Below are 27,815 nucleotides of genomic sequence, written 5' to 3'. Positions count from 1 at the left end.
CAAGGGGGGAAAAAATTTCAAAAAAATCAAAAATTTTATTTTCATAGAGAAATTTTTGAAATTTACACGAATGGCTTTGGCTTGTCTGAAACCAACCCATTAAAACGGGATTTCACCATTTCCAGTCATTTTGGAGGCTCCAACGAGATGCTTTATTTCTCTAGAATTATGTTTAAATCTTTTTCCAGAAGGCTGGAAATTGATTTCGGCAGTTATTAACGAGTTATTCACATTTGGCCCAATTTCCAGGCGGACAAGAAAAACACATTGAGAAATTCAATCAACTCGGACAAACATTAATCAAAAGTAACCATAAACAATTGAAATTATGTAGGTACCAGAACTGGTAACAAGAAATCAGAATCAAAAATATCAAATGAGAAACGAACATCGAATCAATAACAGATTTTTATATTTAAAAAAATTCAAATGAGATGGTACATTATATCTTACTATCTTCAATACTACATTCACAAGATAGCGAATAGAGTACAAAAATTTTCATTGACATGACAATTACATATGTAGCTCAGATTAGGTAATAGATTAATTAAAATACATAATAGGTACTTGTAAAAAAAAAATAATCAATGGTGTTGGTTTCCCAATGCCTTCCACCATGATTTTCTGTTGGGGTTTAATCCCTTATTGTTAGTTGAATTTGCCAGTTTTTAGGCACTGGTATTCGCCTACTCACTCTGAAGTAGGTGAATACCAGTGCCTAAAACCTGGCAAATTCGACTAACAATAAGCGATTAAACCCCAATAGAAAATCATGGTGGAAGGCAATGGGAAACCAACACCATTATACATATTTCCCTAGAATTATATGGACATAAATTTAGCAACGGCCCTAAGTCTCTGTCAGGCTGATCCTCATCCGCCAAGGCAGCCGGATAGGGTGCTAAGAATACGCGGAGTTAAAACAAGGCGGAGCAACATCAACGTCGTATCCTGGAATGTACAAATTTTGTATAAAATTGGACAACTTGCTAATGTAATTAAAGAAGCCAGAAGATTGCAAATTGATGTGTTAGGAATAAGTGAGACCCAATGGATTGGGAACAGTAGAAACCAGGTAGATAAGGAATATGAAATGATCTACGCTGGGAAAGACACACACGAACAAGGTGTGGGTATATTAATACATACCAGAATCAGCGATAAAATCAGTGCCATAATTCCAAAATCAGAGAGGATACTACTCCTGAGATTGGAGGTCAAGCCAAAACCAATTGCGATAATTCAAGTTTATGCACCAACAGCAGAAAGCAGTGCAGCAGAAATCAACAACTTCTACAACAACCTAGAAGTGATGAGCTGCTCGAAAAACAACGATGTTGTGTTTTTGATGGGATACTTCAATGCCAAAGTTGGGAACGATCATGGCAGCCAAGTTGCAGGGAGATACATGCTTGGAGAGCAGAATGAAAGAGGCAAAATGCTCGTAGAGTTTGCAGAAAGACACGATCTAGTAATATGCAATACCTGGTTCAAACAGCATGAAAGAAGATTATACACATGGGTCAGTCCTGGAGATCGAGTCAGAAACCAGATACGACTATATTCTTGTAAAAGGAAGGTTCAAGAACACAGTGAAGAACTGTCACACATATCCTGGTGCTGACTGCAACTCTGCCCACAAACTATTGGCTGCAAAATGCCGACTAGTCTTGAAGAGCCAGAAGAAGAGCAAAGAACGATACCAACAACTTGATATTTCAAAGATCAAATCAAACGAAGTGCAAAAAAAATTCCAAGAAGAACTGGAAAAGCAAAAGGAAGATAGGTTGGAAGAAGAACAAGGTATCAAGGAAAAGTGGCAAATGTGGAAACGAAAGGTTAAAACAGCAGCAGAAAAGTCTATTCCATTTAAATGAAGAAGAAAACACAAACCATGGATGACCCAAGAGATACTGGATCTGATGGAAGAACAAAGAAAAGCAAACAGACCAAGTAGGGAATACACAGTGCTAAATTTTCATCGACAGAAGAGGCACCATGAATTGAAATGTGGGAGCTGAAGAATGCAGTGAAGTGAGCCAGAAACCGCAAAGCAGTGGGGGAAGATCTCATACCAGCAGACTTGATTAAACATCTAACACCAGAGTATGAAAAGGAGCTGCTGAAGGTAATAAACAAAATATAGGATGAAGGTACGCTGCCTAAGGACTTCAAAGCAGGAAATTTCGTACCAATACCAAAAAAGAACAACTTGCAAAAATGCTCTGAATATTAGATCCATCCCACTAATGAGCCACGCGCTGAAGCTACTACTCTCCCATCATAAATAAATGCCAGAATTGAAAAGAAGATAAAATGTAAATCTAAGTGAAACGCAATAATATGGCTTTGTAGCGAAAAAAGGCACGAGAGATGCAATTGCCTTGCTGAAAGTGATCATTCAAAGAGCACTGAATGCAAATAGGGAAATAATTGCTTGTTTTGTTGATTATGAGAAAGCATTTGATCATGTCAACCATGAAAAGATGTTGGAGATCCTGAAAAAATACAATATTGATGATAAAGATCTGCAAATAATCAAGAACCTGTACTGGGAGCAAAGCGCTAACATCAAGATTGGAACTGAGTACTCGGGGAACGGATGTGAAATAAAGGGAGGTGTGAGGCAAGGATGCCCCCTCTCACCCAGGCTCCAGGCTGTTCAACGTATAAGCTATGCAGATGACAAAGTGATCCTTGCTGGGACAGAAGCGCAGATGCAGAAGATGATCGACTGAATTAATAGTGCAGGATTAAAATACAGAATGAAAATAAACACAGGCAAGACCAAGGTGATGAGATTTACAAAAGGAGACGATAAAGAGGTCAAAGTCAACATCAGAACAAAAGAAATTGAAAATGTAAACCAATTCAGATACCTTGGAGCCCTGTTAAACAACAATGGTAGAGATCATAAAGAAATTAAATCACGGATTGGAATGGCAAAAACCGCTTTCAACAACCTTGCTAATGTGCTGGGAAATTGAACGATGAGTATAGATCTGAAGAAGAGAATTATGCGATGCTACGTATGGACCGTTCTGAAGTATTCCTGCGAAATATGGACCATGAGTGCAGAATGCAAAAAGAAATTATCCGCTTTTGAGATGTGGTGCTATCAATGGCTACTACGGGTCTCATGGAAGGACTTCATTACAAACAAGGAAGGATTAGCAAGAATAGGAGAGGAGCGGAAAGTCGTAGTTGAAGATATCAAAACTAGAAAGCTAAAGTATATAGCTCATAAAATACGAGAAAACGGTATTTTCATGCTAGCGGTACATGGGAAAAATCCAAGGAAGATCGACGAGAGGGAGGAAATGATCGGAGCTGTTAACAACAAACTCACCAGCCAACTCTCCCTGCAAGATCCTGAAAGAAACGATCAGATACGCTAGATAGGAACCAGCTAATACCTATAGATGGACATTGGACATATACGCTACCTCCTGTAAAGGAGTGCGACTACGACCACGACGAAACAGACATATAATATGTACAAAAAAAATCCTTAAGAATACTTGTCTGTCCCCGAAATATTATTATTACAAAAAATAAAATGGGGAAAAAATGCATTAATAGGTACCTAATCAACATTACTCGAAATACATCCGGATGAGGTGATTTTTCACGTTTATAGGAAGTCAACTCCGATTCACTGAACCATCTGCCGTTGATTTCAACATCTACTTTTGTTCATTGCCATCTTGAACGTTACCAATATCTACTTTAAATCCTTCACTTTCGTAAAAAATTTTCATTACTTTCTTGATGTCTGGATTCAGGAAAGACATATACGAGCCAAGATTATTGACGTCTATGTGCTTTGGATCCAACAAACTACACGGTGGTGAGTGAACGTCGTCGTTGAATACCTCGAAAAAACTTTGAATGTGATCAACAAACCACAAGAATTCGTCCGCGTCATTGTTCAAACTATTCCTCAAAGTGTGCAATTGAGTTAACACTTTTTCATCTCCTTTCACCAGTAACCATAACCACGCTTTTGCATGTTTTTTGCAACTTATTCTCTCCTCAGGGATGTTTGTGAAACGCTCATCTTGTTTTATTAATTTGCGAAACTCATTATCTTCCTTGGGCACCTTGCTGTAGCGGTCTTCGTGAAATATTAATTTGTTCCTTGAAAGGAGTATGAAGTGGTATCTTCCAGCGTCGATGGAGTTTTCTTTAGCTTCAGCTGCATTTCTTCTAGCTTCTGCTGCGTTTCTTCTAGCTTCTTTGACTTTAAAAATCTGAAAATGAACAAAGGAAAAATTGACAAACAAGTTTTTTCAATTTGTGCCAGTGTATGTTATACCTTAATAATAAAAAAATAAAATGAATGTGCAACACTCACCGCAATAGGAGCCACTTTTTCAAAAGCTCTCTGCCAGTCAATCGTAGAGCCTGAAGCGGTGGTAAATCGGATCAACTGTAGGGCTTGTTCGTTATAATCGATAATGGGGAGATCATTGACATCGGGATTATTCTAAAACAGAACGAATAATGAAATAGGTACCTACTCTTAAAAATCTAATCATATTATAATTAAGGTACCACCTAAGAATAATTTAAAGACTAAATAAAGAGGTATGTAGGTAAGTGTTTACTTACATTATTGTTTGTAACAGGCGCTTGGCTGCTCAAAAAAGCGCAACTCAAGAAGGAGAATAAAAAGAAAAATACACCGCACTGGTTCATGATGTTCCTGTTTAGGGTTTATCTAATAAATGAATAAACGGAATTTGAATTTTTACATGTTAATATCAAATCTATACATCTATGTATAGATCGCTACTGTAATTGATAAGTTTTCATTTATCTTTGGCGATAATTCTATCACATATTACCCACTGAATTTTATTTGAAAAGTTTAGCTAATAAGGCGGTAGTGTTCATACCATGCAAAAAGTAAGTTTGATAGCTTTATTAGGTTAGGGTCAAAAGTAATATCATTGATTAATAAGAGATTATTTATTTCAACAAAAATTATCTTCACATTGGTAAGGATATTTCATAATATTTCGAAACATGACGAAATATTATGAAATAGGTAGGAACCAAATCACCCTTGGTATATCGCACCTCGGGAGTAATAAGGTCACATCTCAAAAAAAATTGATTTTGATGTTTTTGCATTTTTGAGGTTTGTACATAATATGACCCCCCTCAACCAAAAATTACACTTTGAGTTGGGTACATTATCTAGATCTTGTAAAAAACGCAAATGGCCTAACTCAAAATCTCAACAACATTGCAAGTTGTTTGGAGTTATAAGGGTACCTACATCTCAAAAAACTCCACTTTTTTTGAGCAAATTTCATACATACAAAGTGTTAACAAATAGTTTTGATTGTTTTGAATGTTTGTCAGTTAAAAATAGTCCCAAGGAGTGCATTTTTTATTAGTTTGTACCAAATGGAAATTTTTTTTTAAATTGATCACTTTTCAGAAAAATGAATTTGCACATATCATGAAATTTTAGTTTTTTGAGAAAAACTCAAAAACTAAGCACTCTAGAAAAAAACTAACGACATTATGACGATTGGAAATTTTATTCTCTACAACGTTGTCAACATGAAATTTTTTTTGGACGCTTCCTTTCGCCTCCACATCAACTTTAATTGAAATATTTCCTCTTTAAGATTTCATTTTTCAAGTATTCTTATGTTAAATGAAAGTAGGATACCAGATCTTTAAAATGAGGTGCTATTCATTCCTCACAATTAATTATAAGTTGATAAAAATAATGAATCAAGTTTTAAAAAAAAATAAAATCACTCTCCTGTAAAATTTCACTTTTTTGAGATGTGACTTTATTACTCCTGAGGAGTGATATGAACACCTGCCCCAAAACCCCGGATGAGCCTTTATTGTTTACCCAATAATCAAAAATTGATTAAGGTGCACCGGGGCAAGTCAGAATGATTTTTCACAATTTCAACTTTGACCAGCTGTTACTCCCCTTCTAATGAACCAATATGGATCAAATTTATTATGTAGGTTCCTATAAGGGTTCTTAACCTATGGTAAAAATTTGAGCGCGATTGACACTGTAGCTTTTGCTCAGTGGAATAAAATATAAACTGTCCTGACTTACCCCAATTGGGGGAAATTCTCTTTGAGATCACTCTCATCAGATTTTCACTAGGACGCACGGTTCGTCCGCTATATGCGAAAAACTAAGAAATAGAAAGTCTGTATTTTAGAACAAATTCAAAATAAGTTCAAAACAACAACAAAATACAATTGAACCAAAGACATCTAAAATGAAACTGAATCGCGAAAATTTTTATGCCGTGATGAAGTAGGGGTAGTACCCTCAAGTCACCTTTAGTGGCACTTCGCCAGATATAAACCTCTAGGCGCTAGAGTAAGTTTTCTAACTTACCCCGAATTCTAACTTCCCCGGTGCACCTTAAATAGAGCTTTGCTTAAAATTCAGATGACTTTTACGACTTTAATTCAGGCTTCCTTTGGTTTTTCTGTTAGCCATAAAATTTTACTTTAGGCAACCTCAAACATCTGCGAAAATGGACAATTGGTAAAAAATATAACAAATAGATCTCTTGTTATAAATTTTACGACTTTTTGATCAACGTAATTGTTCACGTGCTGATACCAATAGGCAGCACTGTTTTTCTCCCTTTAAAAATCATGTCAAGTAATTTTATTACCTTGGTCGTAAAAGTCAACAAACCCTCTTTTTATAAATTTCTTTTAAAAAACTGTTGTCTTGTGATAGGTACATTTTCAATAGCTATTGGAACTTATTAATTGGCTATTGAAAATTACCACAAAATAACATAGGTCTCATACAGGTGCCCACCCTACTGACAAGAAATACACGGTGCTGCATGGCGTAAAAATGACAGTGGGTATTTCATGCAATTAAATGGGACTATGCTGTGTTTACGCCTTCGCGTAAGTGTGTAAATGCAGTCTGTACACGGTAATACTGTCATCTGTAATCGCGGATTTGCCCTTATCGTGGTCAATCGCTCACAAAACCGCGTAAACTTGACAGTAAACTGCGTTTTCAGGGGTGTTTACGCCAGCGTAATCACGGATTCCTTGTCAGTAGGGCAAAGTCTCCCTCTTGCTTGTATTGTCCAATTTAATATAAATACTTATAGGCAAAGGAGAGACTACAAATCAGTTCATTTTCAATTTTTCAACAGTTCATTTTCGGATTTTCAACAGTTCATTTTCAGATTTGACACCTCGAGAGTGGTTTTTTGACCAGCTTTTTTCACAATAAGTAAAAATATTCAAAAAATCAAAAAATTCCCGTTTGCGTGGGAATTTTCTAAATTTGTGTGAATTGCTGTATTTTGTTTAGAACTAACCTCCGAGGGCGAATTTTTTCCCCATCAAATCAATAAATCAAATAAGTAATTTAAACATCAATTCTGGTAACATTCATTTATGTATGCCTAATTAATGCATTTTTAGCGTGATCAATCAATTACCTAATTTAATGAACAAAAAAAAATTTGAGCAGGTATTACGTTTTACATTAGCATAGCTGTCCCCCGTCAAACCACATCTTGTCTTACCTACTACTTACTACATATTAATCATATCTTCAAGACAATGAGAAATTTATAGGAAAAAAAAATCAAAAAATGTGATAAATTTTTGTTATTTATCGATCATTGCATTCCTGATTCCTCTCCCTTCCATATCACCATCACGAACCTTTGAAATCAATTTTTGAAAATCGTTCTACCCCGGCCCCGTCAAATCAAAAATCAATCCTAGTAATTAATTTTTGAAAATTATCTCACTCGTCCACAAAGAACACCATGCTTCCCGAGCCTCCAGCCGATTTTTAAAATATGAAATTTCCACAAGATTTCATCAAATGGAGCGAATATTTATTCTACAGTCTAATTTATAGATATTAAGTTGACTTCTGATGGGATTAAGTAATTTTGAGCCTCCAGAGACTTTTTGAAAATTCTTGGAGCCTCCAGATTTTCAAAATTTGAAATTTCCACAATACATATTTTATCAAATGAATCCGAAATTCACTCTGCACCCTAATTATCGGATGCTAATTGGAGTAGAGATGGTTTGACGCCTTTCTGGAGCCTCCAGCAGATTTTTGAAACTTGAAATTTCCATAAGATTTCATCAAGTGAAGCCAAAATCCTTTCTGATGCCTAATTTTCAGATACTAACTCAACTGCTGGTGATTTTAAGTTCATTTTTGAGTCTCCAGTGACTTTTTGAAAATTCTTGTAGCCTCCAGCAGATTTTTTAAACTTGAAATTTCCACAATATTTCATCAAATGAAGCCAAAATTCATTCTGCAGCACAATCGTCAGATACCAAGTCGACTGCTGGTGGGTTTAAGTCATTTTTGAGCCTATAGCAACTTTTTGAAAATTCTTGGAGCCTCCAGCAGATTTTTGAAACTTGAAATTTCCACAATATTTCATCCGAAATTCGCTCCGCAGCCTAATTATCAGATGCTAATTCGACTAGATATGATTTGACGCCATTCTGGAGCCTCCGGCAGATTTTTGAAACTTGAAATATCCATAAGATTTCATCAAGTGAAGCCAAAATCCTTTCTGATGCCAAATTTTCAGATACTAACTCAACTGCTGGTGATTTTAAGTTCATTTTTGAGTCTCCAGTGACTTTTTAAAAATTCTTGTAGCCTCCAGCAGATTTTTTAAACTTGAAATTTTCACAATATTTCATCAAATGAAGCCAAAATTCATTCTGCAGCACAATCGTCAGATACCAAGTCGACTGCTGGTGGGTTTAAGTCATTTTTGAGCCTATAGCAACTTTTTGAAAATTCTTGGAGCCTCCAGCAGATTTTTGAAACTTGAAATTTCCACAATATTTCATCCGAAATTCGCTCCGCAGCCTAATTATCAGATGCTAATTCGACTAGATATGGTTTGACGCCATTCTGGAGCCTCCGGCAGATTTTTGAAATTTAAAATTTCCATAAAATTTCATCAAGTGAATCCAAAAACCATTCTGCAGCCTAATTTTCAGATACTAAGTCGACTGCTGGTAGGTTTAAGTCATTTTCGAGTCTGCAGCAACTTTTTGAAAATTCCTGGAGCCTCCAACAAATTTTTGAAATTTGAAATTTCCACAATATTTCATCAAATGAAGCCAAAATCCGTTCTGCAGCTCAATTTTCAGATACCAAGTCAACTGCTGGTCATTTTAAGCTCATTTTTGAGCCTCCAGTGACCATTTGAAAATTGCTGAAGCCTCCAGCAGATTTTTGAAACTCGAAATTTCTACAATATTTGTTCAAATAAATCCGAAATTCGCTCTGCAGCCTAATTATCAGATGCTAATTGAACTAGAGATGGTTTGAAGCCATTCTGGAGCCACCAGCAGATTTTTGAAACTTGAAATTTTCACAAGATTTCATCAAATGAAGCGGAAATTTACCCTGCAACCTGATTTTCAGATGCCAAGTCGGCAGCTGGTGGGTTCAAGTCATTTTTGAGACTCAAGCGATTTTTTGAAAATTCCTGGAGCCTCCAGCAGATTTTTGAAATTTAAAATTTCCATAAAATTTCATGTAGTGAAGCCAAAATTTATTCTGCAGCCCAATCGTCAGATACCAAGTCGACTGTTGATGGGTTTAAGTCATATTTGACCCTTATAGCGACTTTTTGAAAATTCCTGGAGCCTTCAGCAGATTTTTGAAATGTAAAATTTCCACAGTATTTTATTAAATGAATCCGAAATTCACTCTGAAGCCTAATTTTCAGATGCTAATTCGACTACAGATGGTTTGATGCTATTCTGGAGCCTCCAGCAGATTTTACCGACTTTGCCGTGAAACGTAAAAGTAAGGTATTGTATTTGAAACTTGAAATTTTCACAAGAGTTCATCAAATTAAGCGGAAATTCACCCTGCAGCCTGATTTTCAAATGCCAAGTCGGCAGCTGGTGGGTCTAAGTCATTTTTGAGACTCCAGCGACTTTTTGAAAATTCCTGGAGCCTCCAGTAGATTTTTTAAACCTGAAATTTCCACAATATTTCATCAAATTAATCCGAAATTCACTCTGCAGCCTGATTTTTATATTGTAATTATTCGACTAGAGGTGGTTTGAAGTCGTTCTGGAGCCTCCAGCGACATTTTGGAAATTTCAGTTTTCCAAAAAAAGAACTCCACAAAATATGTCCAAATCTACGTTAGCACTTATGATCGAGGTTGATGCTCGATAGTGACGAAGTCGCCCGATTCTACATAATTCTTCCAAAATCAGAGTGTGTTCCAGTTTGAAACTATGTTTTTATCCAGCTACGAGTATTTCTGAACTTCCCTGGCCGTTTGACGCAAACAGCCGAAATTTAGTTGGACAAAAATATGGTTTCGAATTGGATCTTGGAAAAAATGTGTCGAAAAACATGCAAAACCTAGTGGGCAGGGGAAGAAGTAATCAGCTATACCGATAGAATCATTCAAGTACCTCTTGCTGACACTTTCACACACCAATCTTCTCTATTTCCTGACTCGTCCACACTCTGGAATATTATTTCAACAGACACGCACAAGCCATCTCCAAAAAAAAAACACAACCAATTGCCGAGTCTCGTTTCAAAACACAAATTTCTCAAGCACCTTTCACTATACAGATGCTTAATACTCGATACGTCTTATCCATACAGAAATATGATTTAGAATGGTAATTTTGTCTAGTTCGTACGCTCGTCTATATGGATGTTTAATGATCGCATATCCTACGTAAATTCTCCGGTACCTAATTTAACTCGGTGGGCGCTGAAAAGTCCATTATCGAAGACCAAAGAACTGTTAAACAGAGTTACATGATGGCGGGTTACCTAAAAGGCGAAAATTCTTCGTTATTGTATAATTATCTAATTAAGGTTTTAACAAACGACCACGAACATCGACGATCAGGCGCGATGGTAACTCGTCAAGTTGCAATTTGACTTCTGCAAGCAGAAATAAACATATACGAGGGGAACTGGGAACCGGTTCCCTTCGTTGGATTATCATTTTAACGATGTAAAATGAAAAATTTCGTAACACGGTGTGCGAATTATAGAGGCTAAGTCTCGTAGCGGCTCGATTCGTGTCGATTTTCGCATCAAATCGGCGTTAAAATATCGCATCTCGGGCACGTGCATATCTCACACGCTTCCATTGTACTCTCTTACTCGTATATTCGCGTATGAAAAACGTATTTCACACTTTTCTTCTCACTTTAATCCGCAGACCCAGGCGCAGGCGAACCGAACAAATCATCAAAGAAAACTCGCCAACGCCTACGGAACAGGTTAAAGATACGATTTCATGGTCAGATACAAATACGAGCACCACCGTTGAACAACCTGCGGGTATGAATTGAAAACAGACTGGCTTAGTCGAATGCCCACCTATGGTTTTCATCATTTTTATCCATTCGTCATCATCGCATCTCGAGATGGCGATCGTATTATTCGAATACGAGCAGCTCGATTCATTTTATATACTCGTAATCCACTCTATTGATTCCAAGTATCTCGTAAAAGTATCGATTGCGTAAGTGCAGCGATGCAAAAACCTTGCATTTTTATTATTTATAAATATGGTAATATGTTGCTTATTTCAAAAATGACGATTCGTTTTCGCACATTCGTACATATGTCGTTTTCTAATATTTTATTGAAAAATTACATACATTCTGACTACGCCAATATGTAAAAGTATATACGAAGCAGGTTTGTAATAAATTTTCAAACCTGTTCCAAGAGCTCATGGTGGATAAGATGAATGCAAAATTATACCATACAGGTAGACGTACATACTCGTACGTCAGCTCCTATATCGTGCCCAGTCATTATATCGATATTTATCGTTGATAATATGGGCATTTGGGCATGTATGGAATCATCACCGATAAATTAAAAATGAAAACAAAGTTGCAGCAAGCAGACTATGCAGCAAAAGAGCCGGATTTTACCTCCAAAACTTGCCTAACATTTTAAAATTCAATATAATACTTTTGTTAAGGAATGAATCCTAAACAGAAAAAATTTCCAGTCGAGACGAAAAACTTAAAAGAGCATGTCGATCATACGCCTTGAAGTTGATTTGGATGTATTTTATGGCGTTTTTTTGGTAAACTGGAATTTCCAAAATGTCACTGGAGGCTCCAGTCCAGAACGGCTTCGAACCAGCTCTAGTCGACTTGGTATCTGAAAATTAGGCTGCAGAGTGAATTTCGGCTTCATTTGAGGAAATATTGTGGAAATTTCAAGTTTCAAAAATCTGCTGGAAACTCCAGAAATTTTCAAAAAGTCACTGGAGGCTCAAAAATGAACTTAAAATCACCATCAGTCGACTTGGTATCTGAAAATTGAGCTGCAGAATGGATTTTGGCTTCATTTGATGAAATATTGTGGAAATTTCAAGTTTCAAAAATCTGCTGGAGGATCCAAGAATTTTCGAAAAGTCGCTAGAAGCTCAAAAATGACTTTAAATCACCACTAGTCGACTTGTAGTATCTGAAAATTAGACTACAGAACGGATTTTGGCTTCATTTGATGAAATCTTGTGAAAATTTCAAGTTTGAAAAATCTGCTGGAGGCTCCAGAATGGCATCAAACCATCTGTAGTCGAATTCACATCCGAAAATTAGGCTTCAGAGAGAATGTCGGATTCATTTAATAAAATACTGTGGAAATTTCAAATTTCAAAAATCTGCTGGAGGCTCCAGGAATTTTCAAAAAGTCGCTATAAGGGTCATAAATGACTTAAACCCACCAATAGTCAACTTGATATCTGACGATTGAGCTGCAGAATGGATTTTGGCTTCATTGGATGAAATATTGTGGAAATTTCAAGTTTCAAAAATCCGCTGGAGGACACAAGAATTTTCGAAAAGTCGCTAGAAGCTCAAAAATGACTTTAAATCACCACTAGTCGACTTGTAGTATCTGAAAATTAGACTACAGAACGGATTTTGGCTTCATTTGATGAAATATTGTGAAAATTTCAAGTTTGAAAAATGTGCTGGAGGCTCCAGAATGGCATCAAACCATCTGTAGTCGAATTCACATCCGAAAATTAGGCTTCAGAGAGAATGTCGAATTCATTTAATAAAATACTGTGGAAATTTCAAATTTCAAAAATCTGCTGGAGGCTCCAGGAATTTTCAAAAAATCGCTATAAGAGTCAAAAATGACTTAAACCCACCAGCAGTCAACTTGGTATCTGACGATTGGGCTGCAGAATGAATTTTGGCTTCATTTGATGAAATATTGTAGAAATTTCAAGTTTAAAAAATCTGTTGGAGGCTCCAAGAATTTTCAAAAAGTTGCTGGAGGCTCGAAAATGCCTTAAACCTACCAGCAGTCGACTTAGTATCTAAGAATTAGGCGGCAGAATAGATTTTGGCTTCACTTGATGAAATTTTACGGAAATTTTAAATTTCAAAAATCTGTTGAAGGCTCCAGAATGGCGTCAAACCATCTCTAGTTCGATTAGCATCTGATAATTAGGCTGCAGAGCGAATTTCGGATTCACTTGAAAAAATATTGTAGAAATTTCAAGTTTCGAAAAGTCGCTGGAGGCTCAAAAATGACTTTAAATCACCACCAGTGAACTTGTAGTATCTGAAAATTAGACTGCGGAATAGATTTTGGCTTCGGTTGATGAAATATTGTGAAAATTTCAAGTTTCAAAAATCTGCTGGAAGCCCCAGAATGGCATCAAACAATCTGTAGTCGAATTCACATCCGAAAATTAGGCAGCAGAGTGAATTTCCGCTTCAACTGAGGAAATATTATGGAATTTCAATTTTCAAAAATCTGCTGGAGGCTCCAAGAATTTTCAAAAAGTTGCTGAGTGCTCAAAAATGATTTCAACCCACCAGCAGTCTACTTGGCATCTAAAAATTAGGTTGCAGAACGGATTTTGGCTTCGTTTGATGAAATATTGTGGAATTTCAATTTTCAAAAATCTGCTGGAGGCTCCAAGAATTTTCAAAAAGTCACTGGAGGCTCAAAAATGACTTCAACCCACCAGCAGTCAACTTGGTATTTGAAAATTAGGCTGCAGAATGGATTTTGGCTTCATTTAATGAAATATTGTGAAAATTTCAAGTTTCAAAAATTTGCTGGAGGCTCCAGAATGGCATCAAATCACCTCTAGTCGGCTTAGCATCTGAAAATTAAGCTTCGGAGTGAATTTCGGCTTCATTTGATGAAATATTGTGAAAATTTACAAATCGAAACGTTCTGTTGTTAATTTTTAAATTAAATTGAAATAATTTAAAACTTTTTGATAAAGAAGCAAGATTTTTTGGAAATTTTTGTCAACAAAGAGAGAACTGTTGCACTTGTTGTTTCTGGCAAAAAAAAATAATATGCAAAAAGCGGGACTTTGGCAATTTCAACAAAAGAGAAAGCTTTTTTGCAATTTCTGGAAAAAAGAAGACTTGGAATTTTTTGCAAAAAATAACAGTTTTGTTAAAAATTGAGAATTTTTAGCAATAATTTTTGACAAAAAGCGAGAATTTGACAAAATGAAGGGCTTTTTAGCACTTTCTAGCACAAAATTGAAACTTTAGCACAATTTTTGAAAAAAAAAGACTTTTTTGGAATTTTTTGCAAAAAATTAACAATTTTGTCAAAATTGGGACCTTTTGACATTTTTTGACAAAAAGCAAAACTTCGACAATGTTAATAAAAGGCAGAACTTTTTGGCAATTTCTCTGGCAAAAAATCCAAAAAATGGAGAATTTTTGACAGTTTTTGACAAAAAGCAAGATTTGACAATTCCATGCAAAAAGCAGGACTTCCTGGAAATTATTGTCAAAAAAGTAATTTATTCTAAAATTTGGATAATTTTTGAAAAAAGTGAAAATTTATAGCAATAATTTTGCTAAAACGCAAAGCACAAATTTATAAAAATTATTGACGGTTTCGAACCGTTTTGGAAAGTTTTGGAGCCTCCAGCAGATTTTTGAAACTTGAAATTATCTCAAGATTTCATCAAATGAAGTCGAAATTCACTCAGCTGCTCAAATTTCCGGATGCTAAGTCGATTAGAGATGGTTTGAAGCAGTTCTGGAGCCTCCAGCGACATTTTGGAAATTCCAGTTTTCCAAAAAAACATCATAAAATATGTCCAAATTGACTTCAGCACGTTCACTGGGGGCCGATTACACACAACTTTTTCAAAATCAGTGTGTTCCATTTTCAAAAAGCGAGACTTTTTGCAGTTTTAACGTGAAAAAAACAAAGCTTTTTGGTTTTTTGGGAGGAGGAGGAGGGGGGAGGGGGGATTTCAAGTAAAAAAGCGAGACTTTTCAATTGCTAAAAAAGTTAACTTTTTGGGAATTTTTGAAAAAGCGAAAAATTTTGACAATTTTTTGGCAAAAAGCAAGACTGTTATTTTACCAAAAAGCAAGATTTTTTGATTTTTAACAATTGGAAAAAAAGAGCTACTTTCACGCAATCTTTGTCCAAAAATCGAGACTTTTTTTACAATTTTTCGGCAAAAAAAACGAGACTGTTGAGAAATTTCTGAAAAAAATTACAAATTTCTGAAATTTTTCCCCTAAAAAACAACTTAATTAGCAAAAAGTGAGTTTTTGGGTTATTTTCACAAAATTTGAGTTTTTTTGGAATTTTTGGCTGAGATTTTTCACTTTTTCCCTCAAAGTCAAGTTTTTTTCAATTTAATCCTAGTCTAAACACAGATTTTAACCACTTGGGTGACCCGGAAGCGGGGTTCAGGGGCTCCCAAAAGCATGCAAAATTCAATTCCTTCAGTAAAAATTATCCAACATGTAGGAAAAATATATTTTTCAAAACACTGGTTGTTTGTCCAGAAGATTATTTGAAAAAAAAAATTCAAAAAATTTCTACAAACATTTCAGTATTAACTTTGAAAAAATTCTGTTGACAACAAACTGTAAAAGTAGGAAATTTTCAACTGAAATTGAAATTTCATCTCTTTCGAAGGGGCGTTGATTAAAGAAGATTTAGCGATCTGAAAATTGTATCACAAGGATTTCAGACCATAAGGAACAACTTTCAGTGGCTAGCTTCAAAATTCGTGATGAATTTTTGGACCATCTTTTCTGAAATTGGCTCTATTCACGCTGCTGAGGGGACTTAAATTTGAGTATAAATAAATAAATATTCCTACCGATTCTCAAGCATGGATTTGGGAACGTTTTCCACTCACTCCCAGTAAAGAAAATTTCAACTCACCTGAAACAAAAAAAATCACATCGTGGGTTAGATAATTACGTATTACAAAAATATGTGCTAATGAGACAAATCTTAAGTAAGTAATATAATATGACTCATAAAAAGCACTATACATAAAATTAATTCCTAAGTTAATTTCAACTGCTGGGAAGAGAAGAACGAGAATGTGATCCATGCTTCACTACATAGATATATGTATTAAATTTCTTCCCCAATGAGGGTACAAAAAACACATTTTGCGTATGAACAAAAATTAATGAATTTTTTTCAAGAACTGTGATTTTCATTTAAAGACATTTTATCTTCGTGTGTGCAAATTTTTTTTTAATTAATGGGAACTTTTTGCAAACTGTTAAACCGGTTTCTAAGATGTTTAATTCAATTTAGATAATATTTATTGGGAACAACCATCATGAAAAATCAATACATTGGAATAAATTAGCCATCATCATCGTCATCATCATCTCATTAAATTAAAAATAAGATGTAGTAACAGGTAAAATATACATCTGTGATCTGATCTGACATCTTAATAAACCTCACCTCTCTATATGCTTCAAGGACCTCAACACTTTGAAAATCTCTTGTTCTCATCACGTCATCACAATAGCTCTAATTTTTCGATAAAAATCCACCAAAAACCATCCAACACGAATTAACCCAGACACTGCAGAAAGTTTACACGCATCGTTCAGCATCATTTAACTCATCGAGCACGTGCCTCCGTCGTCGGCAGCACACGAGAAAAAAATCTCGACCACGAATACATATAGTACATAGGTAGGTAGAGGTACTATAAAGAATATAAAGATATTATAAAGAAAGTCCACAACCTCAAGTTTTTCACTTTTCTGACAACAGAGACTCTCAATTTACCTATAGCTAATGGTTTGCGAACAACTTTCACAATAACGTCGATGACCCGATGCAAAATATTTATAAATAAGTCAACAACGCCCATATGGATAGTTTCTATACGTACATGGTCTCATATAAATACTTTATAGTCACACAAGACCATATACTCTATACTCTACACACAGTCTTTAACCAATGATCTCAATTAGCTCATTTATACCGAGGTTAGTTTGTGTGTTGTTTTTTTTTTTTAGAATATTGTGACGATGCCAAATGAGAATACACCAAAAAACGAGACCAATTTCTTCCAAGTATAATAACTGGTTTCTCATACGCGGGCCGCTCCCATAGCGATTTTATCGTAGGTACTTCGACTTCCCTTCTACATCATAGAGCTGATTTTAATATTACACGTATGATGTTTTTCAAGCACCACTGTAAACATTATTCTTTCACAGCGGACGTGAATAATTCGTAACTCTAGAATTACAATCATATACATTGTATAATTGATTAACAGTAACAAAAGTACTGCAGGTAAACTATCCCACTCTCTCTAGATAGAGTGAAAATCCACCTATGGACAGTGGCTAGCTCAGTCATCGTCTATAATATGTATTTGAGCTCGACCGCAATCTGCGACAAACACAGCAGAAAATATGGAGCAAACTTTGAGAGGCTGCTGGATCATCAGCATGATAAGTTACACAAAACAAAAGGTGATGATGACGACAACCACACGATGCTGATTGGAATGGAAAGTCTCAATCGTGCGTGAAATATTAAAAATATAGGTATTTTGCGGACACATATTTCGATGACGAGATGTATGTTTTTGTTCTGCTAATCACTAGACCGCAACAACAAGGTGATTTTCCAGCTACGAATCATCATCTTATATGTACAACCGCGTTCTACACGAGTATACAACTCGTGTTAAAATCCAAAGTAAACGAGTAAAAAATAAAAATGTAACGAGGTATTACACGTGTCAATGCAGAAAAAACATTTTCTTGCGTGTTCCCTAGGTTAGGGCGAGTTGATGTGCACTTTATTGACATTCGCTTTGATGAAAGTAATGTCCAATGTCCAGTTAGAGTAGAAATCGTGCATTAGTTTTTACGACTTGTTCTTGAAAGAATTTTGAAATTTTCCTTGTTCAACAAAAGGTTTGTTGGTCCTTCGGATAGTTCTAAAAAAATGTAGAAGGCAGAGGAAACAATTTGAAGAGCGATGAGAAATTACAACTTGGGCATCTGAATCGAATGCTAAATTTAGAACGTTTAAATGAGACACTTCAAACAGATAAATTATAAATAATCAAAATCGTGTGAAATTCAGCAAAAACATTTCAAATTACCCATCATAAATAAATAACAAATGTAAAATTAAAAAAACAAAAATTTTTAAACGACGATTCAGTTACAAAACATCGTAAAACTTCATAAAAATGTGCAAAATACAACTCAAAATGCGTGAAAACTTCGCTATAGTTTTAAATGATTGAAAATTAACAACAAAAAAAAAATCACAAAAATTCGATAAAATTTCACCCAAACAAATTCAGTCTAATACATAATAAACAATTCGTTGGAATTGGAAAAAAAATTTTAAGAAAAATATTCAAAGCAATAAAACTTGAAATTGCATGAACAGGTGCTGAATTTGCCTAAAATACTTGAAAATCTGGATAAAATTGCATAAAAATGTGCAAAATTTGACTAAAATATTGAAAAAATTTGAATAAAATTGCACAAAAATGCGCAAAAGTTGTCTAAAATTCGAATAAAATTGCATAAAAGTTCGAAAAATTTCCTTAAAATATTGGAAAACTCGAACAAATTTGCACAAAAATGCGCAAAATTTGCCTTAACTTAACCAAAAATGCACAAAAATCAGAAGTATTGGAAAAGTTGAGACAAAAATGCGCAAAAAACCACTGAAATATTGGAACACCTTTTAATTTAAAAAAAACAATCGCACAAAAATGCGCAAAATCTGCCTAAAATGTCAAAAAAAAAACTAGAACGAAAATGCGCAAAACCCCGAAATATTGAAAACCATGTGGACATAAAGCGCAACAAAATGTGCAAGGTTTGTCTAAAATATTCGAAACGCCCGACAAAATTGCCCAAAATTGCGCAAAATTCACCAAAATTACCTACTGGAAAACTCGAACAAAAAAATGTGCAAAAATCCAAAATATATTGTACTTATTTGAAAACTTGGGACAAAATTGCACAAATTCACCAAAAACAATTCAAAAACCTGCGCAAAAATGCGAGAACTTTTTTAAAAACATTTGAAAACCGTGACAAAAGTTCACAAAAATTCGCAAATATCTGAAATGTTGTAAAACTGGAGAAAAACTTGCTCAAAAATGCGCAAAGGTTGTCTAAGGCGTTTGAAAACACCGATAAAGTTACATGAAAATGCGCAAAATTTGGTTAAAACGTCAGAAAACTTGAACAAAAATGCTCAAATTTGCGCAAAAAAAAGATTCAAAAACCTGCGCAGAATTGCACAAAAATTTGAAGAAAATCTGCAACACAATATTTGAAAACTTTGACAAAAATTTACAAAAATGCGCAAAAATAAAAAATATTGTAACACTTGAAACAAAATAACACAAAATTGTGCAAAGTTTATCTAAAATATTTCAAAACTCCGATAAGATTACACAAAAATGCGCAAAATTTTGCTGAAATAGGGGAAAACATGGATAAAAATGCGCAAATTCGTTAATAAATATTCAAACATATATGCACAAAATTGCACATGAAAATTTGAAAAAATCTCCAACACAATATTCAAAAACGTTGACATAAATTCACAAAAATGCGCAAAATTTCGCAGAAATATAGAAAAATTTGGACAAAAATGCGCAAATTTGCGCAAAAAAGATTCAGAAATATGTACAAAATTGCACAAAAATTCGAAAAAATCTCCAACACATTTGAAAACGTTGACAAAAAATTCACAAAAATGCGCAAAAACGAAAAATACTTATTATAACACTTGGGGCAAAATAGTACATACACAATTGCGCAAAGTTTGTCTAAACTATTTAAAACCCTCGATAAAATTGCACAAAAAATGCGCAAAATTTGGCTGAAATATCCGAAAACTTGGACAAAAATGCGCAAATTTGTCAAAAAAAATATTGAAAAATATGCACAAAACTGCACACAAAATTTTCGAAAAAATTTGTATAAACATTTGAAGACTCTTGACAAAAAAAATGTACAAAAATGTGCTAAATTTTCCTGAAATATAAAAAAAATAGAACAAAAATGCGCAAAAGTTTGTGGAAAATACTTAAAAACCCGTCACAAAAGTGCATGAAAATGTGCAAAGATTGGCGAAAATTTTGAAAAACTTGGTTACAATTATGCAAAAATGCGCAAACTTTACCAAAAATGCTAATAAATTTAGGAAAAACAGCGTAGACTGCTCGACAAATTGAATAAAATGCACAAATAAGAAACTAGTTTTAAACAAAGCAAAAATTGATGAAATGTAAGTAATTTAATTTCAGCGAAATCTTATTAAAGTTGCAAAAATTTCACGAAACGTTGTTAAAAAGAGAAAAAGTTCTGGAAATGCTTCAAAATCCACTAAAAATTGATAAAACTACAATGCAAGACAAATTCTTAAAATGATAATGAAAACAATAATCAAAAGTGATGCAAAATTTAATGAAATGTAAAAATTGCATTTTTCCCTCGAATTTTTGAAGACTTTTGGGCCCTAAATTGTTTTATTATTTTGAGATTTTTGATCAATTTGTTAAAATTTGAATATTTTGACAATTTTTGAAGAAATTTTAGCCTAAAAATGGATCACGACGCCTGAACAATTTCTATCACAACACTTTTTTTGAGCATTTTTGAGGAATTTTGAGCCAAGAATTGGGTCATGATTATCGCAATTTTTTTTAAAAAAACACTACGTAAATTATCAAAATGGGTTAAACTTTCAAAGGGAAATCAAAAATTTCTTTCAAAATTTTTTTTGAACATTTTGAAAAAAATTACAACTTTTGGCATCACTGGATTCATTATTTTTTCAAAACCATTTCAAAAGTCATCGAATAAAAAAATACTGTTATTTGTAGTAATTTTCTTCGATTACATAATTTTTATAAGCACCTATGTAATTGGAACATTAATTGGATTTGGCTTAAACAGTAATTAAGTGGTCTAAGTACCTACTCATCAAATGGAACGGTTATCGACATGAATTTCCGAAAATTTATGATTACAAAAATTGACCTAAAAAATACCTATAAATATAAAATTATTACTACAGTGCACTTGCCAGTCTACCTCACTACTCGTACTATACATTTACATCGTTTGTATGTATTTTGTTTCCACTTTATTTCGATTTTTAGTTTAAAATTTCTTTATTCGTTTAAATCGCCAGCAAAATGAAGTTTTCTCAATTGTTTTCATTAATTTTATTCGTTGTCATTTCCTTACTGCAGCCAGTGGTTGTGAGAGGAACCCCAATAGCTCCATGTGACGAGAGGCCTTGTCGTTTACCACACCACAGATTCAAATCGGTCGAGAATTCGGAAGACGTTGAATAATTAACGGTGTAAGATGTAAGAAGATGAAAATCCTGTTTACGAGAAAAAACACTTACACAGCTTTAATTATTGTAAAACAATTTTCAATAAGTTGAATCGGAATAAAGATTTTTTTCAATATTAAAAATTGCTTTCAATTTGGACTTGTTTTTTCCTTTTAGTTTACCTACACCGGCTTTACCCATATTTTTTTAGAACACAAAAATAGTTTTTCAAGCAAAAAAAACATGTACAGCTCTTCTCCTTCGATAGTTCGTGTAACGCATCGATTTCTACAATATAATTCAATTTCACGACCTTTTGAGCCCAAAATCGAATTCAAAGGGGTTTTTGAATGATTATCATGCGACCTATCAAAATGGGATAAAATTTCTCGACAAATTCTAATATTTAGACCAAAATGTTTTTAGAACAGTTTTGAAGAATTTTGAACGCAAAATTGGGTCATGAATTTTTGAATTTTTAAACAATTGTCATGTGACTGATCAAAGTGTAGGTATAACAATTTCTGAGAAACTCGAGCATTTCAACAAAATCATTTTTTGAAGAATTTTGAACCCTAAATTGGGGCAAGGGCTGTAGCAGACACGAGTATTGTATTTCTTCAGGATCTCCAACATCCTCTCATGATTGACACAATCAAATGGTTTCTCATAATTGATGGAAGCAAGCAATGATTATTTGATTTGCATTCAGTACTCTTTGAATGATCACTTTCAACAGGGTTATTGCATCTCTTCCTTGGCATCTCTCTTCCCTTTTTTAGCTACGTACAAAGCCATATTGTGTTTTGCTTAGATTTTCATCTATCTTCTTTTCAATTCTGGCATTTATGATGGTGAGTAGTAGCTTTAGTGCGTGGCTCATTAATTTGATGGTTCTATATTCAGAGATTTTTTGGGGGTTATTCTTTTTTAATTTACCGCTTTGAAGTCCTTAGGCAGCATACCTTCTTCTTATATTTCATTTATTATCTTCAACAGCTCCTTTTCGTACTCCGGTGTTAAATGTTTAATCAAGTCTACTGGTATGAGATCTTCCCCCACTGCTTTGTGGTTTCGGGCTCTCTTCACCACGTTTCTCAGCTCCCACATTTGAATTTGTGGTGCCTTCTCTGTGGATGAAACTTCCATTTGAGCCAGACATGTGTCATCTCATCTCCATACAATTCTTGTATGTAGTTGATCCAGACCTCTTCTGTTTCTTGATTGTTAACACAATACTTTCCATCTTTTCTTTGCATATATGCTATTCCACTTGCCCTTTCCTTGTGGGCGGCCATCATCTGCTTCACTTTGGTATGCATTTCTCTAGAGTTGTACCTTTTCTCCAGATCTATTTCTTGGCACTTCTCCTCATATCACTCATTTTTGACCATTGCCTGCACATTCCTATGATCTCATTATTTAGTGCCGTGTATTCAGTACTTTGTCTGTTTGCTTTTCTTCGTTCTTCCATCAGATCCAGTATCTCTGGAGTCATCCATGGTTTGTGTTTTCTTTTTCCTTTTAGTGGAATAGACTTTTCTGATGCTGTTTTAACCTTTCGCTTCCATGCGACTTTTCTTTGATACCTTGTTCTTCTTCCAACTTGTCTTCCTTTTGTTTTTCCAGTTCTTCTCAGAATTTCTTTGCATGTGTTTTAATTTGATTTTTGCTAAGTATGTCAAGTTGTCGGTATCAGTGAAAATTTTGCAAAAAAATATTTTAGAGTATTTTTGAAGACTTTCAAACCCAAAATTGGGTCAAGATTTTTGAACGATTGTCATGCGACATGCGACCCATCGAAATGGCTTGAAATTTCTTGAGAAATTCTAACACTTTGACAAAACGGTTTTTTGAACAGTGTTGAAGAATTTTGAGCCTAAAAGTGAGTAGTGATTTTTGGAATTTTTGAACAATTGTCACGTGATCTATCAAAATGTATTATAATTTCTTAAGAAATTTGGCCATTTCAACAAAAATAATTTTCAGAGTATTTCGAGCCCAAAATCGGGTCAGGGGATTTCTGAGCAATTGTCATGCCACATATCAAAATAGGAAGCAGGGCTTCAAACCCGAACGGTATCGGGTACGGGTACAGATTTATTTCTCAGAGAATTGGGTACGGGTATGAAAATTTTAAACGTTAGGGTACAGGTACGGGTTCAGGTATTTTAGGTGAAATACCCGAACTGTACCTGATCTATCAGGTATTTTTGGGTATTTGGATTCAAAATACCAAATAGTCTCTATCGGGTATGGGTACAGGTTCGGGTATTCCTCATTTCATTTTTCAGGTACAGGTACAGGTTTAGGTTTGGGTATGGGTACGGGTATGGGTTCGGGTACAGAAATTGTTGGATTTTCGTTAGGGTATTCGGGTATGGGTTTGAAACCCTGATAGGAAAAAATTTCTTCACAAATTCCAATATTTCAATTGAAATGTTTTTCACAGGCTTGTCGGACCTGACCAAGAAATGGGACCGATGACCGTGACCTGACCCTAAAATGCACACAAGACTGTGTTCAGAACTCCTGAGCATGGGGTAGGAGCAAGTATACATTTCGTTCTTTAGAACCCCTGCTGTTCATTGTCTGTGGATACTTTCTACCTGCCATAGGCAGGTGCCACCAAATCTAATGATAACAATGGCTGATTTATAGCTCATTGTACCCTGTTTAACCCCCAGTCCTTCCAACATTCCAACACCTGCAGGTTAGAGGTTTGAATAAATAACACTTGCATGGTTAATGGTTGGTGGAGGTGGAACTAGTTCCCTCCTCCCACTTTTATAGGTTACTTTGAGGCCTTTAGTGGCTCTCCTAGTCAGTTTGGTTCTACACTTGGAAGAGTTAACATCTCCCAGAGATTATTACATTGGCTTATGGCCAATTTGTATATAGTTACAACCATACCCTTGACAAGGTCAAGTGGTTCATGATCTCATGCATTCAATTCAGTACAGTTTAGAGCCATTGGGTTGTGAACAGACCGAGTGGACCAGACTGGACCTTAGATCTCTAAAAAAAATGTATGTACATATTAACCAAACAGATGACCCTTTTCAGAAAAAATGACAGGGACAGACTGAGACCGAAGACCTTTCTAAAAAATCGGATCAATAACCACAGTTTGGACCTCAGTTATGTCCAATTTTTCAAATTTATAATGCCATTTTAGATGCATGTTTCGAATAAATTTCCATTGTGATTTAATTTCTTATGAAGTTCCGATGTTTTGAATTACAAATCCCATTTTTCAACTCATCTTTTGTGTTAGGATTAGGAAGCTTTTTTAGTGTGTGTAGCACACTATTGGTTTCGCTTTGAGAAATGAAATTTCATTGTAACTGAATGTTCTCTTAAGCTATCCAACCATTTTTTGTACCTATTGGACACCATTTGAGAATCATTAAGACGGAGGGTATAGATGTATTTTCATTCAATTCGGATGGGTAATTGCTGAGTAATTGCAATTTTAGTTCATTATTTTAATGCATAAATTCCTAAAAAATGGTAAAGGGGACTTATAAACCACCTGCCGCTCATTGTACCCTGCTATACCCCCAGCCATCATCACTTTATAAACAGCTGCGTTGCATTGTACCCTGTTACACCCCCATCCAGTCTGCCAGCTGTGTATTTCAAGTGGGAGTGGCTTGGTGGGGCGTTTCCCTCCAATGTATTTGGTTACCTCTGGCAGTAAAACAAATTGGCAGTTCATTTTATGTGAAACTCTTGTGAAGTATACATCATTCTAGTTTATGGTTTGCTTCTGTTAAGAATAGTGTTACCTATATTGTTCTTGTGTTGATTTAATGGTTGCAGCTTTGCAGTTAAAATAAACAGGTAATTATTACATCATCATTATTGTTTTTATTATTATCATTTTTTTAATTTCTGTTTTTTTAGGCTAGTTCAAATTCCTAATCTGGTGTTATTTTTTTTTTTTTTTTGAAATTTTTGATTTTTGTTTTTTTTAGACTAGTTTAAGTTGAGTTTCTAATTTGGTGGTTTTTTAATTCAAATCTATTATTTTTTTTTTTAATTTCAATTTTTGTTTTTTTCAGACTAGTTTAAATTGAGTTTCTAATCTGGTGCTTTTCTATTTTAAATCTATAATTTTTTTTTTGAAAATTTTTGTTTTTTTCAGGCTAGTTTAAATTAAGTTTCTAATCTAATCTGGTGTTATTATTTATTTTTTTTTTGTAATTTTTTTGTTTTTGTTTTTGTTTAGACTAGTTCAAATTGACTTTCTAATTTGGTGCTTTTTTAATTCAAATCTATTATTTTTTTTTTGTAATTTTTTTGTTTTTGTTTTTGTTTAGACTAGTTCAAATTGACTTTCTAATTTGGTGAATCTATAATTTTTTTTTGAAATTTTAATTTTTGTTTTTTTCAGGCTAGTTTAAATTAAGTTTCTAATCTAATTTGGTGTTATTATTTATTTTTTTTTTGTAATTTTTTTGTTTTTGTTTTTGTTTAGACTAGTTCAAATTGACTTTCTAATTTGGTGCTTTTTAAATTCAAATCTATTATTTTTTTTTTGAAATTTCAATTTTTGTTTTTTTCAGACTAGTTCAAATTGAGTTTCTAATCTGGTGCTTTTTTAATTCAAATCTATATTTTTTTTTTGAAATTTTAATTTTTGTTTTTTTCAGGCTAGTTTAAATTGAGTTTCTAATCTAATCTGGTGTTATTATTTATTTATTTTTTTTTTAATTTTTGTTTTTGTTTTTTTTTTAGACTAGTTCAAATTGAGTTTCTAATCTGGTGCTTTTTTTTAATACATAGGGACAAATGAAGCCAACAAGTAGTGGCATACCTAATTGAAGCTAATAAGTAGTGGCAATGTGGAGGCAAAATTAAAGTCAATACATAGGGACAAATGAAGCCAACAAGTAGTGGCATACCTAATTGAAGCCAATAAGTAGTGGCAATGTTGAGGCAAAATTAAAGTCAATACATAGGGACAAATGAAGCCAACAAGTAGTGGCATACCTAATTGAAGCCAATAAGTAGTGGCAATGTTGAGGCAAAATTAAAGTCAATACATAGGGACAAATGAAGCCAACAAGTAGTGGCATACCTAATTGAAGCCAATAAGTAGTGGCAATGTTGAGGCAAAATTAAAGTCAATACATAGGGATAAATGAAGCCAACAAGTAGTGGCATACCTAATTGAAGCTAATAAGTAGTGGCAATGTTGAGGCAAAATTAAAGTCAATACATAGGGACAAATGAAGCCAACAAGTAGTGGCATACCTAATTGAAGCCAATAAGTAGTGGCAATGTAGAGGCAAAATTAAAGTCAATACATAGGCACAAATGAAGCCAACAAGTAGTGGCATACCTAATTGAAGCCAATAAGTAGTGGCAATGTAGAGGCAAAATTAAAGTCAATACATAGGCACAAATGAAGCCAAAAAAAAAATGAATGGCAAAAAAATGTACTTTAATAAAGAAAACTGAAAAAAACCCAAACTGAAAATCAAAATAAATTCTATCAGTTTAGGTTTCGGTTTTACTCACGCTGCTTCATTATTTTTGTTATGGTTTTTTACGATTTTTGAAAAAACCTATGAAATTTCGGTTTTTGTTTTCAGTTAGGATTTGAAAATGGCTAAAATTATGGATCTTGTTCGGATTTCGGTTACAGTTTTTGTTTTTTTGCAGTTATGGTTAGCACCCCTGTATGCATCGGTGAAATATTCTTTGAATTGGTATATTATGTTGATGAAAAATAAACAAACTTTTTCGAAATTATAACATCAAATTTGATATTTATTACGCAGAAATTATACTTTTTTTTTTGAAACAGTTAAACAGGTAAAAGAATTTACAGATAAAATAATTACAACTATTAATTTTCAGAAAAATGAAGAAATCCTGCTGTACCTATATGGTACGTGGCGTATGGATGGCGCCCTCCATGAGTGGGAGTATTCCCCATCATCCGACCTGTATTAAAAGTAAAGTTAAAAACTTGAAAAAAAAATTAGTTATTAAAATTGGGGAAAAAAAGAGCTGGAGAATATTTTCATGTTTATGGCACTCAAGTAAACTGTTTTCTTCATGAACATTATTATATTAACAATACAAAATAAATAAAAGAAATATGGTAATTTTTTTTTTTTTAATTGATTGGCAAAAACTC

At 34.1% G+C, this 27,815-nt stretch overlaps 2 protein-coding genes across 2 annotated transcripts in view; both read right to left on the bottom strand.

Moving 5' to 3' along the window:
* The window catches only part of fw (furrowed), a 127,190-nt gene that overhangs the window by 75,801 nt on the left and 23,574 nt on the right, over nucleotides 1-27,815 (bottom strand). The gene's annotated exons all lie outside the window — the stretch shown is intronic.
* Nucleotides 393-4,791, bottom strand: LOC135843497 (uncharacterized). Its single transcript, XM_065361415.1, has 3 exons — nucleotides 4,618-4,791; nucleotides 4,361-4,492; nucleotides 393-4,256 (listed from the first exon to the last, which is right to left on the bottom strand). The coding sequence occupies exons 1-3, from the start codon at nucleotides 4,702-4,704 to the stop codon at nucleotides 3,690-3,692; spliced, it is 786 nt and encodes a 261-aa protein (XP_065217487.1). The 5' UTR covers nucleotides 4,705-4,791; the 3' UTR covers nucleotides 393-3,689.

Source organism: Planococcus citri, chromosome 4, assembly GCF_950023065.1.
Source record: "Planococcus citri chromosome 4, ihPlaCitr1.1, whole genome shotgun sequence".
Taxonomy (NCBI): domain Eukaryota; kingdom Metazoa; phylum Arthropoda; class Insecta; order Hemiptera; family Pseudococcidae; genus Planococcus; species Planococcus citri.
The sequence above is the reverse complement of the archived record's forward strand: the minus strand, read 5'-3'. Positions and strand labels throughout refer to the sequence as shown.